The 18086-nt window shown below is 40.1% G+C and overlaps 2 protein-coding genes across 26 annotated transcripts in view; one reads left to right on the top strand and one right to left on the bottom strand.

The window, feature by feature from the left end:
* Positions 1 to 10268, bottom strand: part of LOC101801054 (uncharacterized) — a 31565-nt gene extending 21297 nt beyond the window's left edge. For 21 of the 25 annotated variants that reach the window (XR_011810476.1, XR_011810477.1, XR_011810482.1 and 18 more), the window contains exons 1-4: positions 5137 to 5276; positions 3636 to 3692; positions 2451 to 2509; positions 599 to 733 (exon numbers count right to left, since the gene is read on the bottom strand). Coding sequence is in view for 3 of the 25 variants with exons in the window: in XM_072040512.1 (XP_071896613.1) it covers positions 599 to 733; positions 2451 to 2509; positions 5137 to 5144 (202 nt within the window). In the remaining 22 variants the exon portion in view is untranslated. Of the gene's footprint in view, positions 1 to 598; positions 734 to 2450; positions 2510 to 3635; positions 3784 to 5136; positions 5277 to 10129 lie in introns of those variants that run through there. The other 4 variants (XM_072040513.1, XR_011810483.1, XM_072040512.1 and 1 more) reach the window with 4 other exon arrangements.
* Positions 4962 to 11993, top strand: MSTN (myostatin). The gene is made up of 3 exons (XM_005011412.6): positions 4962 to 5476; positions 7588 to 7961; positions 10168 to 11993. Exons 1-3 carry the CDS (start codon positions 5104 to 5106, stop codon positions 10546 to 10548), a joined length of 1128 nt encoding a protein of 375 aa, XP_005011469.1. The 5' UTR covers positions 4962 to 5103; the 3' UTR covers positions 10549 to 11993.
* The last annotated feature ends 6093 nt before the right edge of the window (positions 11994 to 18086 follow it).

The raw sequence follows: 18086 nt of genomic DNA, 5'->3' as shown, positions 1-18086 counted from the left end.
CAAGACTAAAGAAAAGACAGCATTCTGTAACAAGGACAGAGCCTTTAGAATTAAACAGGTGTTTAACAGGGTCCTATTATACGACTTCTTATAAGATCGGTAATTAGATGTCATAGTGAAAGCTGCAGAACAAAATCCTGAATACAAAAGAGCTCAGAAAAGCTGGCATCATTTACTAAAATTGTATCCTCCCTTAAATGTTTTTAATAAGCCTAACAGGAATAATTTTCCCTATCTGCTTGTAAAGTGCTTTTCCATTAGTATATCTGGTCGGTTCTGGAGCAATGACAATTAATGAGCACTGGAATATGCGGGAGAGAAAAACACCACGGGGATCTTTTGGCCCAGTACACATGTAAAATTGTGCCTCACAGCACAAAAGCTGCGGTCAGGAAGGGGCTAGGAAGTGCAAGCTGTCAGCCACAAGCTGAAGGAGACCCCACGACCCCAGCATCTCTTGGGCAAGCCGAGAGATGCATCCAAGGCTGAAATTGCCACAGTACCCATTTGCCACCTGTTTTACCTGTTTCTCCCATTTTATCCTTTGCATACTTACACACCATAGCTGGTGGGAAAGTCCCAAGCAAGTAGGACTCACCACTGTCTCCCACTGCTCCTGAGGTGAGGCAATCACCTGCCAGGTTTGCCCTGGTACTCAAACTGCAGGCACAGCCCAAGTGCATGTTGAGGGGAGACTCCTTAACATCCCAAATCCACGAACATCTTGGTTTTCCTGGGAAAATAACCCAGAAGAAATAAAATTGCCTTCCAGTAGGTGATAGAGCACTATGTTTAGACAGTTATACATGACCACTCTTGTAGGAAAAAATATAGAGAAGAACAAACTATTGGAGAACATTTGTTACAGCACAAGAATTCATACTAGTTACAGATTTCATACTTGGTAATAAGTTCAGTAAGAACTGCAGGTACTATTGCCTTGTAGTAGCTGCAGCTTTAATTTACATACTGCAATTGCCATGATGTTTTCATAATTTTTTTGTGATGTGATAGTTCCTGCTAGGTGTTCCACAGACATACTCCTGAGATTCAAACTAATACATTTTATTCTTGCAATTCAGTTGGCCGAGAGCAAGCACCTGGCAAGACAAGACAGCTGGGCTCATAATTAAGCACTTAAAACATGGTAACTACATTGCATTTCATTATATGTCTAAATTTTTCTATTTAGATGTAACTGTTCTAACCAAAATTAGTTCCTAAGTATTATGCCCAGCTCATTGCAAATAAGCGAGGAGTGAATCTAGTCCAAAATATTTAAAATGGATTTTTCTATTTCTTTCAGTATTCTATTCTAGAAATTTGGTTTTGTGCTGACAAAAGTGAGATGGGGTGACTGAATGGGTATCTTACCCAGATGCTCAGGAGCTTTCTTATAACACTTGTTTCAGATTAGGAAAGGAAGATGACTGCTTCTAAAGTAGGACATAAAAACCAGTGTCTGCACTAATTTACGGTGACTTTCACAACACCTGATCTTTTCTTCAGGTACTACCTCCTGCAGTGAGTCCGTTATGGGAACCAGTTCAACTTAACCAACAGCAAAAAGAGCAGAGAATTTCTGGTCCTCCAAACTGTAAGGGAATGTTTGAGAAGCTAGCCTACAACAGGATGAAGATGCCGGATTTCTGGCGCGGTTATAACTTATGTCCCTCTCCTTCCTTGCCATGAGCGCAGCTCCTTCACACTCCTGTAACTCTCCTTTTTCTCAGAAATGTCCTGGTTCCCTTCCATATCCAGTTAGTCCACCCCCAAAACAAGCTCAAATCCCATCCCACTTCCTATCTATTTTTTTCTGGGTTGCTGGCCAGGCAAGAGCTGACACACTGTAGATGGTCCAGAGCTATCAGCATGCTGACTAATGACTAATAAGCACATGCTGATTGGCTAATTAAAGGCTGCCAAAAAGGATGGGTAATGGTTGGGCTCTGCTTGCCTTTCCCTTAGGGAGGGCATTAGTAATCTCCTTTGCACAGTTGCTGTTTTTCCATAAAACTCACAGTAACACAGTGTATTTGAAACCTCTGTAGCGGTCAAATTTGGGTTTGATTATGTTTTAGATTTTCTTTAGGCTTTCCAGCAAGTCCAAATGTTGCTGGTGGGAGGGAGAAAGCCAAGGAGAAGCTAACAGGTAGACAGAGGTGTGCCTCTTTTTCTTTTGAAAGAAACGCGTTCTTATATTGCCTGATTTTGGGGGCCTGAGTCATGCTCTTTGAATAGTCAGGACTGGGAATACTGTTCGCTATTGGCAGGCACGGCGGGTAGAATGACACAAATCCCAAAGATAATATTAAAATGCCATAGCGTTCAGTAAGAAGTGCATTTCATTTTTAACTCTTCTTTGTTTTTGCTGATGTCAATGTGCCCGTTATCTTTTAAATTATTTTTTGCAAAATATTTTTTTAAAAAACTTTTATCTGGTTACTTACTTTTCACCTTTTGTTTACTTTCCTCACCTCTGTCACCTGCTTCTGCAGTCATCATTTTCCTAAAACACCACAAGGAAAGTCAGAAAGAAAACCAATTTGCATATTGCACTATTAAAGCAATTAAATTCTTCAATAGCTCCTGACCAAATGCAACAGTTCAAGCTCTCTTCAAAATTCTTGCATTCGCATAGAAAAGAATAAGCAACAACAAAAGATGAAGAGAAAGCTATTCTAACAACCTGGAGGCATTCAGAGTACATTGATACGAAGCGCATTTTATGAGGGTAGTACTGGAAAAATATTTCTTTTGGTTGTGCAGCTGCTAGTGAGTTCTGAGGCACCTTTTTTTTTGTCTTTGGTAGGTGTTCCCTCTGTCTCCACTGATCTGATTGCAGGTTAACACAATCATAGCAGAAGATTTTTTTGAAAAAATATCTGAAATTCTTTCATGGCAAGCCACAGTCAGAGTGGGAAGACCTTGAAGGAGAAGCAGCAGGCCAGGTACCACACCAGGCGAGCTGCTGCAGAGAGCATGCAGAGGAGTTATGGTGCTGGAGGCACTTCACCAGCCACTTCGCTTGTCCCCTCTTCAGCACAGTGGGTGGCTTCCAGCCACAGTCTGCCTGAGCATTTAATAATGCTGGTAATTAAAGACTGCATCATTATTTCTACCTGTTTCCTGACGGTCATAATTCTCTTTAGAACTGTGTATAGTATGAAATCTGGTACATATCGAGCTTTCCACCTGGATAATGCTTTTCAAGACTGTAAATAGGAATCATCCTATGAACCATCCAAAAAGATACATTTCCAGTACTTGTAATGTATTAGTCTCTTTAAATTACAAGAATACAAAGAGTTTGTTTAAAATAATACATTGTGGACATGGCAGCAAGTCTCTGGTGCAAACTCAGCTCTGCCCTGACTTCTAGTTCCAGTGAACCATGAGCCCACTTACGTTACCATATGTTGAAAGCAGTTGCACGAGTATCTTGTGTGAAAACAAATGCTCAGGATATACAAGTAAGTAGTCAAAATGTTTGCTTTACATATGAGTTTGGTTGGAATGAGAATATCAGGGTTAGACCCTAAAGCCATAGGCCTGGAACGTGTGAGCACGCTGCATTTATTGCTTGCATCACTTTTACACCAGAATAGGACAATCAATTTCAATTGAATACTCACGGCTTACGTCACTGGTCATGAGCTGAGTATTAGAGCAATGTACTCTATTTGCATGCCCTGCAAAGGTGATACAAGATAACAGGAATGACCAGGCAGGAAAAAGCTTGGAATGTTTTGTCCCATATCTTTCCATGCACCAAAATGTTTCCTACAGGAACACGTGAAAATAAATAAATAAAAACCTGATTGCCACATTTTATGGTGTACTCATAATGGAAAAAGAAGAGAAAATCAGTGAGAAGCTGACAATTCAATCCTAACTCAGATAGGCAAACCCTGGCATATTGCATGGCATGCCAGGATTTGTGTTTGCTTTAACATACAGACTGTGCTGAGCTGTAACCCCCACCTCCCCAAATAAGTATAAATCCCGGAGATTCTGCTAGCAGCATGTCAAATGCAAACTGTATAGCTATAAGCTTTTATAAGCCATTACCTGTAAGTATATAATAATGTCTAGATGTATCTCGTGCAGAAAGCATATTGAAACTAATTTTAAATATATAAGCAGGATATAGAGAACTTACAACTGTTTGAGCAGAAAGCAAAAGAAAGCACAGTATCACTTAAGTTGGCAAAATATAGAGATATTTTGAACTGAATTAAAAGAGGATATGGAAAAAGAAGATATACTCCCAGTAGGGATTTAAATGTTTAGGTCTCTCAATATGTAATTTACTGCCCAGGATTTTGCTGACCAGGCAAACTCATTTTACATAATAAGTGTTCACACACTTCAGTAAAGGATTTTGATATATACTAATGGGACAAACAGACAAATATGCACTTACTTACAGTCATATATGCTCAAAATCTGTATTACTGCTTAGCTAGTACCTTTCAGGAAAACCTATTAAAGTTTTCTGAAATATCGACTGCTTAATATATTTTAGCTGTTGAACAACATAGATTTGTAATGTTTGCAATGTATTTACAAATATTTTTTCCTGCCTAACAGCAGTTCCTCGAGATTTTCTTTTAAATAGTGCGAGTCAAAATAATGATAGAAGCTTAAAGCAACTTTAGAGAGAGCTCTGCCTTGATTCATACTGCAAGCATACGGTCTTGTATATATTTAAGAATGATAGTGCTGTCTTCCAGTTCTGCTGCCCATAGTACTTGGAAATATATCCTTTCCGTATGTGAAGACATATCCTCTATGAAGCCACCAGATAAATCAGTTCACCCTTGGCTGTAACTAAATGCTGTCTAGTGACTTGTGATCGACAGGGCTTTAAGCTCTGACAGCTAGATTCATTGTTGGGACAACAACCAATCGTTGGTTTTGACGACATGAGCCTAATCAAAGTTGGAGTATAAAAGCCCCCTTGGAATATATAAGGTACACCAGTGTGGCAAGCTGTCTCTCAGATTGCATTTGCTTTCACGGATCTGTTTAGTACTAAAAGAAAAAGGGAAAGGGGAAGGGAAAAAAAAAAGGGAAAAAAGCTGCACTGAATGTGAGATCATGCAAAAGCTAGCAATCTATGTTTATATTTACCTGTTCATGCTGATTTCAGTTGATCCGGTGGCTCTTGATGACGGCAGTCAGCCCACAGAGAACGCTGAAAAAGATGGACTGTGCAATGCTTGTACGTGGAGACAGAATACAAAATCTTCCAGAATAGAAGCCATAAAAATTCAAATCCTCAGCAAACTGCGCCTGGAACAAGCTCCTAACATTAGCAGGGATGTTATTAAGCAACTTTTACCCAAAGCTCCTCCACTACAGGAACTGATTGATCAATATGACGTCCAGAGAGACGACAGTAGCGATGGCTCTTTGGAAGACGATGACTATCATGCCACAACTGAAACGATTATCACAATGCCTACAGAGTGTAAGTAACCCTGCTGCTTTCATCTCGCACCGCTCCTCCGAGAGAGTTGTCTCCGTGCTGTAGAGCCACACAACTCCTGCTCAGGCTCTCCCAACAGGCTGCTGGCTGGAGTCTGCCGGAGGGAGGGAGGAGAGTGTATTTCTAAAGGATTTGAGTCAGGTTCAAATGACCTTGTTGCGAGCCTTTGTTTTACTGTTCATTTATTCGGCTCCTTATAACGTGTGTGCCCTGTAGCACTTACAATTTGCCAATTGCCTTAGAAAGCAAGGAGAGATCTGCAGTTCAGTTGGCTCCGTTATTTGCAGCATTCAGGGCATTTCCTATTGCAAACAGAAAGTGCAAGTGCAGGTAACAAGATAGCTATATTTTTCTGCATGAGCTTTCACCAGCCAGTGCTTTAAAGAGCAACAGAAATGAGCAGAAATACAGCTTAGAGAACGAGACCCACAAGTGCAAGTATAGAGTTAAATTCTTGCTTCTTTGCTGATCCCATAAGCTAGCACCACCCACCTCCGAGTTAAAACTATATATTTAAAGCAAATATGTGTGTAACCGATTTAAATGTTAAAATGTCCACGTTATAGCAATCAGCTCCAGTAGTCGTGCCAAGGAAGAATGAAGGCATTTACTGAATGAGCAGATTCTAAGTTATCTTCTGAGTGCTAAACATCTGCTACGGCTCCTATCAAGTATCTTTTGCACAGCTAATACTATAGTATCTTATGTTCTTCATCAGCTAAAGTATTTGGCTATGGCAGCTGTTTTTTAAAATAACACTTATGAATATGATGTCAAAAAGGAAAAAGATGACAGGACGTATTAGGCATGTTAGCAGTTACAGATATCATTACAATACACATACTAGAATAAAATCAGCTGCTGTAGCCAGCTAAAAATGCACACATGGGTGAAAAATTAACTTTATCTGTAACATTTTTTAACTTTAATAATATGTGTATGTAATAGCAACATATTAGTGCAGCCTTAATGCAAAATTGAGGTCTGCCAGCAGTTTTATTCTAGCCTGCTATATATTTGGGAACTATTTTAATTAAACCACTACGTAATTACAATGACTGAAGAAAAGTCATTATGCTTCACTGATCTGAGTTAATTTCCTACTTTTTATAAAAGCCTTTGAACTATTTAAAATCCACTAAAGATACAGGTGTCTTAAGTGATGAGATTTATGAGTGTCAAAACCCTGCACCATTTAAAATTCATTTTACCCATTTTATGCTGGCATGGCAAGACACTGTCATGACTAGGTAGAACAGCTGCATCGTAGGCTACAGGAAGGAGGAATGCTGCACTGCATGTGACTTTCCTATAATATTGTTCAAATGGAAACAAATCTTTACATTCATACTTTAAATTATTATTGTTTCCACTCAGCAAAAGAAAAGGAAGCTTTCAGGTAGTTTGTGCACAGCTACTTCTGTTTGTATGATGCACACTAAGGTTATCTAGTAAATTAAAAATACCTAAAGGTGACGTAAGTGTTGACTCAGCTGATGTGAAGTTGCTATTGTGCATGTTTTATGGAGCTCCTCAGGAGATGAACAGCAGAAATGAGCTGGTAGCAGTCCCTGTGAAGTGGCATAGGCTGTGCCCTATCCCCTGCTCACTTTTATCTGGGAAAGGAGCTTTTCTGCAGCTGTAGGGGTGAGCCCACGGTGCTGGTACAACTGGTCAGATCCTAGAGATAACAGAGGACCACAGAGTTTCTCTACAGCGCCCTTCTTCTCACAGTTGCCCATCACTCCTGAACTTCAGCCTGTGCACATCCTTCACTCTGCTTAGTCTACAGAGTGCAAGGGACCAGCTAGAGTTACACAGAAAAGGGTTAGCCAAATCTCCTTTTAGCCTATTTACAAAACAGTCGGTGTTTCCTTGTCACATGATGCTACTTTTAGGTGACAGCAAAATGATTAAATTTGCCGTAGAGCGTAAAGCACAGAAAATGAATGATGTTACATCCACTTGTTACTGATGCTGTTTGTAGAATATTGTAAGACATCCTACATGGTCTGGAAAAAAAAATTGGGTTTATATATGCATATTTCTTTTTGTTCCCTGTTCAGTAATCTATTCTTTCCATTCATTTATAGCTGATTTTCTTGTACAAATGGAGGGAAAACCAAAATGTTGCTTCTTTAAGTTTAGCTCTAAAATACAATATAACAAAGTAGTAAAGGCACAATTGTGGATATACTTGAGGCAAGTCCAAAAACCTACAACAGTGTTTGTGCAGATCCTGAGACTTATTAAGCCCATGAAAGACGGTACAAGATATACTGGAATTCGATCTTTGAAACTTGACATGAACCCAGGCACTGGTATTTGGCAGAGTATTGATGTGAAGACAGTGTTGCAAAATTGGCTCAAACAGCCTGAATCCAATTTAGGCATCGAAATAAAAGCTTTTGATGAGAATGGACGAGATCTTGCTGTAACTTTCCCAGGACCAGGTGAAGATGGATTGGTAAGTTTATTTAGAAAAATCCCGTTTAAATATCTTGCATTTTATTGGAAAGCATTTAACTTGTGTTTTAAGGATAAAATGGAACCGTTGTTTAGGGAATGGAAGAAAAAGGCTCTGTATGCCCAATTCTTTCGCTCTTTGCTCTCTGATCATGGCAAAAATCACGTAGCACTCCTGTGCCTCCATTTCCCTATTTGAAAAATTGAGGTGAATTGCATTACCTCAGGGAGATGTTGAGAGGCATCAACTGGAAAATGTTTTGGTACGTACCAATGGATGGTACTATCATAGTAACACTGTGTTCAAATTTGAGAGCAAACACTGCTTAATGAGAAGTGACTTTGCATAAAGGTAAAAGAAAGAGTCATTTGATTATTTCATTGATGGGAATTTTGCCTCAGATACTGCTGAAAAGATTTTGCATTCAAACCCTGTTTCTCCCTATTCTGTATGCATGTATTTTCTTTTAATGCCAAGATGAATTATCTGTATTTATGAAGGTGACAACAGATGTCATAATTTTAAATGTTGTACATATGATAGAATGCATCATTCCTCTTATTAGAAATGTTTGAATAGATAAATTCTACTTGATACAATAAATGGGTCACAATGATGGGAAAGAGCATTAAATAACTATATAGTTTCTCTCTGTAAGTATGGATGAATGAATTAAATCTGAAGCGTACCAGCTAAACTACAGCATTTTCCTTGCTGTTTCCCCAAATCACTCATCATCTACAACCTGACAAAATTCCTGAACCTATTGCAATAGCTAAAACAATCACAACCAAAACGTTTCTGCTTTTGAGTAAAGTACCAGGAGCATTATTTTGCTTTCACTGCTACAGAGAAGATCAGTCTGTTTAGGTAGCTATGTAATGTTTAACTTCATAGCAGTGCAATGCAGTTAACAGAACCTAGAGTAAAAACAATGTGGTATCCCAATCACAGATTCATTACAGATGTGGCTCTCATCTGCTTGCTGGATATCATGATAAAGAATGTCTCCACCCATTCAAATATGTAACAAGGTGTTTTCACACGTGTGGATAACCCTTGGTTTTCTCAGGGTTATCATCAGCTGTAAAAATGAACTGCTGTAAAAGCAACCTGGGGTCAGATGCACTGCAGGTAATGGGAGAGGAAACTTGTCTTCTCTTTCCTTCACCTCCTCTCTGGCAGCTCTCTGTACTGGGATGCTGCTCTCCACCAAGCCCCTCCTCATATCATTTACCTTTGGGAGGAGCTTCTCCAGCAGCTGGACAACACTGTGCTGAAATCAACGTGGAGCAGGGGAACTATTTCAAACTCGTGATTGCAAAGCTTGCAATTTCTTTCTATTCTCAGTTAAGGACTGCGCAAAGACACCTTCAGTAGGAAGCACGTGGCTCAGAGACCTGCCAAAAGTACATTCCTGGCCACAAGGCTCTCTCAGGAGTCAAAATATTAGCTGCCCCTCCAAATTCAGGACTCAAATCCAGCCCTCTGGCTGAGTAAAAGCTGTGAAGTAGAACTAACCTGTACTAGCAGGTGAAACATTCATTTCTACCACCACTTCAATCATTCCAGCAAGACAGCAATTATGGAGACATCTCCTGTCCTCCTTGGTCTGGAGGAGGAGTCTTTGTTGATATCCAGAAAACCTGAACTGAATACCATTTGAATGGAGAGAATTTCAGAAGGATTCACAAAAAGGAGACCAATACTGCTTGGATTCTGCCCTGTAAATATTATTTATTTTCCTTTTGGGAATTCTTCTATAGAAAAGGAAAAAAAAAAAAAAAAGAAGAAAAGCAACTCTTGTTACAGCGTTAAGGAAAACAACAGCTAAACTATAAACCCAGCACCCTCAAAATTTCTGCAACTTTCTCTTAGCAGTTAATAAGAAATGATGCTAGCACAAAGATGATGGTGATTTCAGGAAGAAACACTCAGAAATTAAAGCTCTTTGTAGAGAAGCAGCAGGGAAATGCATGTCCTCAGCAGAAAGAAGAGGAATAACCCTTGAGAAGGGATCAAATTTATCAGAGACTTGTAGGAGGATAAAGTTCTCTGAAGGGCAGAACTTCAAATATGTTTGTAAATGTGATTTGAGAATACTGATTTGATAGGTTTGTGTCAGAGAGAACTGTGTGTATGTTTTGACTCCAATTACCTGTACCTACCTCATTAATGCTTCCGGTTCCTTTTCCTCTTCTCACAGAATCCATTTTTAGAGGTCAGAGTTACAGACACACCGAAACGATCCCGCAGAGATTTTGGCCTTGACTGCGATGAGCACTCGACAGAATCCCGATGTTGTCGCTACCCACTGACCGTGGATTTTGAAGCTTTTGGATGGGACTGGATTATCGCCCCTAAAAGATACAAAGCCAATTACTGCTCTGGAGAATGCGAATTTGTATTTTTACAGAAATACCCGCACACTCATCTTGTACACCAAGCGAATCCTAGAGGCTCGGCAGGCCCCTGCTGCACGCCCACCAAGATGTCCCCCATAAATATGTTGTATTTCAATGGAAAAGAACAAATAATATACGGAAAGATACCAGCCATGGTTGTAGATCGTTGCGGCTGCTCATGAGACCGTCGTGAGATCCACCGCTTCAGAAATTGTGGAAGCTACCAAAAAAAAGTTATATCCCCTCACCCACCTTTGAAACTGTGAAGTTACGTGCGCTAGGCATTGCCGACATCATATGCTGTATGCTAGCCTACCATGCGGGCCAGATTTAGAGCAACACAAGCTGCAGAACGCGAACTAAAAGACACTAGAGTTGCCTAATGACTGGTTGTCAACCAGTGGGAAAAGAAAACCTACCATCAAAATCACCGGATTCAACCAATGAGTTTCTTACATTTTGAGGGAATCAATATTCAGTCATTCAGACACAAATCCATACGCAGGTTTCAACATATGTTTGTAATCAGAAGCCAGCTCCTCCTCATCTGCAACCAGAAGGAGCAGGCTTTTAAATCCATTTCTTCACAGCTTCACTCGCTATTGCATTTACAGAAACATATATACCGGTAACATATACACCACTCCACAGTACCACCAGAATCATCCTTAAACACTTGAATATATAGTGCAGAATTGTGAAATGCAACAGATGAAATTCCACGTAAATGGACAAATCCTGAAATTAGGGATGGTATAGTGTATTTAGCGTGTTTCCATTCCTTTTTTTTCATTAGTATGATAGTAATCAATGGCAATGGTGCTACGTAAGCAGGCTGAGTAAATAGAAAGATAGTTATCTAAGTGAAAGAATTTAGAGTAATAACGAATTTGCCCTATCCTCAGGTACACTATTCAACATTCGCAAGAAATAGCTATTTTTTAAATGAAGGTGAATAGTTTTCTAGACGTAGTAAAACAAAAGGCAGCAGAGAAGTCTAACTTTCAAACCATAATCCCACAGCATAATCTGCCTTTGCAACATTACCGTTTGCACTATGATAAACCAATGCAAATAGTTGGTTGCTACAGATATTGTTAAAAAAAACCACTTTGATATAACTGACTTGTGTAATATGTATGCATCAATATTTTGTAAATAAATGTTTATTTTTTAATCACTGTTGGTATATGTTCATCACAAGAAAAGAATGATGTTAACCTGTACTTTAGTTTAATAAACAAAAACCAATATTCTCTTCCTAATATAATTTCCTGGTTTTTAACACTAATAATACGTAGGAACAATGCAACAAAGCAAGCCATGTGTTGGGAATTATACTACATTTTATATGTTTTTTACATTGGTATGAGCCATCTGCGGATAAATGATGGGTGTTGACATGTTTATAAGGTTTCTTTGGATTACTGTTTTTATGGTCAGTTTGGTCCACAACTGATTTTCCATACTTTGAATGTTATGTCCATAAGGAATGGCACCACAAAAGAGTGCTATTAAATGCATCTTATTATATTTAAAATTTTGCAGCAAAATATCACCTTCAAGTAAACAGAGTAAACAGTTTTCCACACAAATTTTGTATATTTTCCTGATCAAAAAATGTTAATTGAAATTAAAAAAAAAAAACTATTTACTATAAAGTACATTTCATTTCACATGGGAAGTACAACAGATAAAAGAGGCATTTGTAAAGACAACACAATCGCTGTTCGAACATCTTTATGTTAGTACGGTGAATACTTTTGTTTCTTTGCAGAAATTCAGTTTTGAATTTTCCTTTGTGTAAAACCACCACAGGATTGCAACCATTGATTCACTTCCCCCCCCTTCCCCTTTTATAGATTTCTGTCTAGGTGGTAAATATTTCATATCAAGTTTTCTGCCTTTGTTTTTTAGGTTTCAGACCTCATAGCTCAAACTTCAAATTATCCGATTGTTACATTAAAAAACAAGAATTGCTTTCGAACTGTCAGTTCTGCTAAAGCTGTGCCCAAGCATCAAGCAGATGTTCAGCTTCTCCTGATATATATCATCATAGCAGATCTCTGGGGCCCTTAAATACACCTTCAATTTAGTTTCCCATAAAACACACTCAGAGAAAATATTTTTTAAAAACGTGTGGAATCTTAAAATACGGAGTCTTGGTGAAGCCACGAGAAATAAAAGCACAACCCAATTCCTTCTTCTCTGAAAGCCATGGTTACAGAATTAAGGGAGAAACCCTGGGTCTGCCGCAGTTCAAACACCTTTAAGGGAGGCCAACATTTGACCCTTTGACTTTTAACTCATGACATTCTGGCACCAGAGAGTTCAAGTGAACAGGGTGGGAATAGCAGCAGCGTGCTTTTGCAGGATCTGGGCCGTAAGGTATACCAAAAGCCTTGTAAAGAGGCTCTGTTCAGAGGCTTCAATCTAGTTTTCCACGGCATCCCATGCAGTTAGACCCTCGCTGGCATTAACTGAGGTTGTTCACCTAGCAGTAAGTAGAGAAATGCCATAGGGTGGGTTTTGGGGCTGATGGCAAGGCAAACACAGTGCTGGTCTGCACTGCAGTGCTGACAGGACACAGGAGTGCTTACTCCTGCTCAGGAGAGCCAAACTAGAGCTAATACAAATGCAGTTACCCCAGATAAGAAGCATCTTTGGCTGTGCTCGGTATAAATGTGTAGCACGGATGGTGGAAGCCTTTCTGCAGGTATCAGGAAAAAGAAAAATTAACCAAAAACGAGAAAAGAAATAGCTTGAAGTCCTATATGCATCCACTCCAAACTGCATTGCTCCTCAGATAAACGCTTCAGATAAATGTTGTTCCATGGAAATTTTCATATTTTCCCAAACTTGGAATTATCACAGAGTGGTCCATGCTTGCCACGTCTTTAACACTGACCTCCTGTGCAAGCAGCTACCCATCCGACTTTTAACTTGCTGGTTTTAGCTCCTGAAAGATTCAGCATTAACATGTTTATCGATAATCAAAGTTGAGAGGACAACGATTCACTCGGTTCTTACTCCTTGTATTTCCAAGGCTGGGGTCCCAGAGGTTTGGGCAGCTCCTGTGGGTGCTTCCTGCACCCCAGCCCTGCCGCAGCACCACCCTCCTGCTCCTGCCCCACGGTGGGGGCAGAGCTCTCAGCGCTCACGTGCGGCCCCCGGGGAGTCCAACAGCTGACACAGGTCAGCACCACCAGGTGTAGGGCAGATGACATTTTTCACAGATGTATGGTTTTGCTAAACGCCAGCAGGCCTCAAAGGGAGAGCTAAAGGCCAAGCACAGTCATAGTTTCAGGTATCTTTTTTTTTTTTTTTCCCCAATTTTATAGAATCTAGGTTTGTTTTCTGTGGTTGTTGGTCATTTATTTTTTATTTTTTAAATTTTAAATCAGGGAGGTTATCGAATTGACTCATTCTTGGACATGAATGAGCTCTTTTGGCTAAATGTATTTAAAAAAGAAAAAAAGGAAAGGAAAAAGAAAGAAATCAGCCTGAAACTAGGCTTGGACAGTTCAGTCCAGGCAGTCACATTTTGTTAAAGACCCAGCAAAACAAAGCAGGGTGCTTATTAAGGGTAGAACTAGGCAAATATCATATCCAAATGATCCCAACTCCATTTAAAGCTTTTGTGAATAAAAATAAAAAAAGTTAGGGAAGAGGAGGCAGAGAAAGACTAACTAGAAACTACACAACAAATTTATTTCAAAAAGCACTATGCCTATGTAATTCAGCAAAAAATGTCACTATGAACCTTAATTACCTGTTTTAATGATCCGAGTTATCCGGCACTTTAGCTTCATCCCAAGAATTGCCCTTGCAGCAACAGTAATTCTCAGCATCCCAGCTATACGTTGATTTAATAAGCCCCATGGAGAAGAGCTGCTCAGTAAATCACTCAGGGCGCTGCATCTGCTTTTCCATGCAGTCTTCCCCAGCAAACAGTAAGACCGTAACTCTCCCCCGAAATGCGTGTGTTGCCGGTTTTGAATCAATACAATAAAACGTTAACAAGCTCTGGAAGCACTAACGCTCCCATTCTCCCACCTGTTTAGCTTACAAAAGCCCTGACAAGATCCAAAGGAAGAAGTTAGGGCTACAGGCCAGCTTCTGGATCTGCATAACACGAAGTACAGCTCTGTTCATGCTTGGCTGTTCTAAATAATCACCAAATAAATGATGGTGCCAACATAGATTGCTGGAGCAATCTGGTGGAAAAAAAGAAGAGGGGAAGCGCAAATAGAAGCTACTGCAAATAATTACTGCTTGCATTGATAGATTCAGCTGAATCATTCTCTGTGATGGCTGGACAGGGTGAAATGGAGGTACGAAGAAATATTAGAATATGTTATAATGTTTTGGTACTCCAGAAATGTAGACAACAAGCCTTGAACCCCTCTGTAGATAGGGTGAGAAGATTGGCAATGAGCTTTGCAGCACTTTGGATGTAAATCTGTCTGTCAGTCACCAGCCTTGACTGCTGAAGCTCATTCAGAGGCTGCAGGAAAGATGTGATTTTCTTCAGAAGTGGCCCTAATTCACATTATGCATGGTTTCATATTTGTACAGCTTCCAGAGACAATAAAATAGATTAGTGCCCATGAGTCAACCTGTGACGCATCAGTCCTTAACCTAAAAGCTATCTATTGCTGCTCTCTCACAATCCAATTATGTATCCAAACGGCATTATCTTGCATCCCCATAGAAACGCCTTTCACTAGAAGTCAATGGCCAGATTTAATTTCAAACCTGTTGCTTTTCAGTTATATTTATCATACTGCCTGGAGTCCTTAAAAGTAAGGCAATCCCTCTTTGAGCACTGAAAGGGTTCAGCTTGAATGAATCCAAGCGGTGGAAAGGCAAAGAAGGATGAGCCCGGGCTCATCGCTGTCTTTCCTGTTACTCCTGACCTATGTCTTATGATCTTTGTGAGACCTGGTTAGACGACAAAGAACAATAATAATACTTATTTTTGTCAGGAAATGCAATCAACGTTCCATATTTCAGCAATAAAACTAACAAAAGCCCATAAAGATATGCAACTGCATGGGAAGAACATCCTGGAAAGCATTACGGAGGCATTGCTTGGTAGACAGCTCCCACAAAACTTGGAGGAAGCAGCTTGGGAGACAACAGCAACACAAACAGAACAAGACACCGAAATCACAAAGCGTAATGTGCTCATTGCAAACCAGTCACATGCAAAGGAAGGTCTGCTTCTACATATTTCAATGCAACAATCGCAATTTAAAAGAATTGGATGATTTGATCGGAAGGGATTTTATCTTCCCCAATACAGCACGGTACAAAGAGGCATTTGCAAAACTTTGAGTTCCTCTACCATAGAAATGCTTAAATTCAAAGTTCTGGAAAAGGTTTGTTCTTTGCCAAGACTAAAAGGTGTTTTTAAAGTAAATTAAACTCAATCAGTTGCATCAGTGATCTGAATACATCACAATCCAACAGATGGTTAGTCAGGACCTAGCTAATAGATTGAAGGGAAGAACATTGGGGCTTTTCCTGCAGAGATACTGCCTGGTATTCTTATTCTTACTATGTTCCTCATCAGTTTTTACCAATAGAGACAAGTGATTACCTTGCCAGCTGAACAGTAACACGGGGGAGATAGTGCTGCAAATGTTAGGGAGCAGTCTGAAATAACGCTCCTTCCCAAACACCCCGCGCGAGAGCACACAGCAAAGGCTTTCTGTGCACTGCAGCACGGGCACGTCTGCAGGAGAGGCTTGTTCTGATCCCAAACGGTGATCCTCTCTCCTGCCAGCACATTCGTCACCATTTTTCATGTCGTTATTCATCCAGTTCGGCGGGGCTGACATATGAACCAGCAGAACCGAACACCTGGCTGTCACACATTATCGCATCAGGTTGCAGCGCGGCGCCAGGTGGTCCCACGTCACGCAGATGCCTGCGGGCTGAGGTCAGCTGCCTACTGTACAACGCCACCGTCATGCGGGGCAGCGCAGCCTAGGTGCTCGGCCAGCAGCACAGAAACCTCCTCCTGTGCCGCCGTGGGTGACAGCTACCACGCCACGCTGAGGTTTCGCCTCCCTGCCTGGCTTTGGTCGTGTTGCTCGCACGTCGCTGGGGGGAACAGCGTGTGAAATGACGCTCCTGCATGGATTACTTGGGAAGGCAGAAGATTTAGAACTATGCCAACTCGGATCCTGTAAATCTTCTCATTCATTTGCGGTTTGAGAGTCTTTTCCATTTGTGATATTTTAATATAGTAATGCTTCAGAGGAAATCATTGCCTTTTATCCCCCATTTGTGCCGGTGAAAGCATTTATTACAGAGCACTGTACGACAGGGCTGCCTGCCTTTAAGGCAGCATCACAAAATCTGACTGTACTTACTGGCTTGCGGATACATCATCTCTCGGGAATCAGGTTATCAGTTTCTGGGTATGAGTCTTCATACTCGGTTCTTCAATTACCCAGAAAGGTGCAGAAGAACCCACAGGACTCCAGCAATAAGCAGCATATGGCCAGAGGTACTAAAGAGCAGCGTTACTCCAGCTGCCATCAGCATAAATTTATCATAATTATTTTCCTTCTAGACTGGAATAACTCCAAGAGTGCATTAAAAATAGGCTTTTCCCAGTGCAGAAGCACTTGTTTAAAGCCATATCACAACACAGAGATGCAGCATCAGAATCTTATACATGTACCTGCAGACAGATGTCGTGCATTTGAGTCTTCACAAGGCTGCTTGCCAAGATTCAATACATCAAAATTAAAAAAAAAAAAGTTAATTATGATTATATTCAGACAAAGTTCTTACCTGGCACCCTTTCAGACAGAGCACTGCCTTTATGGTCACTCTGTTTTTCTAGGGAGATACAGAAGGCGGTTGCCCAAAATATTCTCTTTTGAGACCACAGTGTTGTCTCTGAAATATTCTCAGACCACTTGTCTCACCATTTATTTGTTCACTTTAATATATAACTTGTGGCTTTCTCATCTATTAATCTATTCTTTTGTACTGATTTTTTTTTTTTTTTTTAAATTAAAACTGGGTATGTTATCAAAACTGGAAATGTCAAAGCATCCTCACAGATTTATCTTTTAATTTCTAAGAGCATCTTAGAAATTCTTGTCCCCAAACAACTGCCTCAACTCTCCTTATCAGCCAGCTCTGATGTAGACACAAGCTCTAGTTGCCACCAAATGATAGTCGCCTTTAGGCTTATCATCATCTTAGGTTTCTTCGCTTCTGTCAAAAATTGTATCTGCTATCAAAATACTATCTTAAACAAACACCAAGCAACAAAAACAAATAAAGCCAAGCAACCAAAAAACAAACCTGCACAGAAATTCTCAGGTTCCAGGGGAAAAAGTATCCAGAAAAGGCAGACCTATCTTTTTACTACTTTATCCTCACTAAAAACTTCTTAATTGATTCATTTACTTACATTTATTCAAAAATAGAAGTCCACTGTCCACTTTATGTCTCCCACTTGTACATGAACTCACTTGCCTAAGCCTGTGTTCAACTGTTATTGCCCCACAGTCACATACAGCAATCTTTTTCTTATTTATTTATTTTTTACAGTGGAGCTCAAAGTAAATGACATCTACAGAAGGTAGAACACAACCTTTGGTAACTGTTGTTTGGATCAGATGCTATGAAACCTCAGATCTTCAGTTGAAAAACAACCAAAAATTGGTTCCACGAATTTCTTGTGACTGTG

Source organism: Anas platyrhynchos, chromosome 7, assembly GCF_047663525.1.
Source record: "Anas platyrhynchos isolate ZD024472 breed Pekin duck chromosome 7, IASCAAS_PekinDuck_T2T, whole genome shotgun sequence".
NCBI lineage: Eukaryota > Metazoa > Chordata > Aves > Anseriformes > Anatidae > Anas > Anas platyrhynchos.
Note: the sequence above shows the minus strand (reverse complement) of the source record. Positions and strands in the feature narration are given on the sequence as shown.

Bases quoted from the DNA above. Each gene is read 5' to 3' on its own strand.
- MSTN (XM_005011412.6), top strand. From the start codon at position 5,104: ATGCAAAAGCTAGCAATCTATGTTTATATTTACCTGTTCATGCTGATT. The intron at 5,477-7,587 runs GTAAGTAACCCT...ATTCATTTATAG, and splicing joins TATCACAATGCCTACAGAGT to CTGATTTTCTTGTACAAATG. The intron at 7,962-10,167 runs GTAAGTTTATTT...CTCTTCTCACAG, and splicing joins GACCAGGTGAAGATGGATTG to AATCCATTTTTAGAGGTCAG.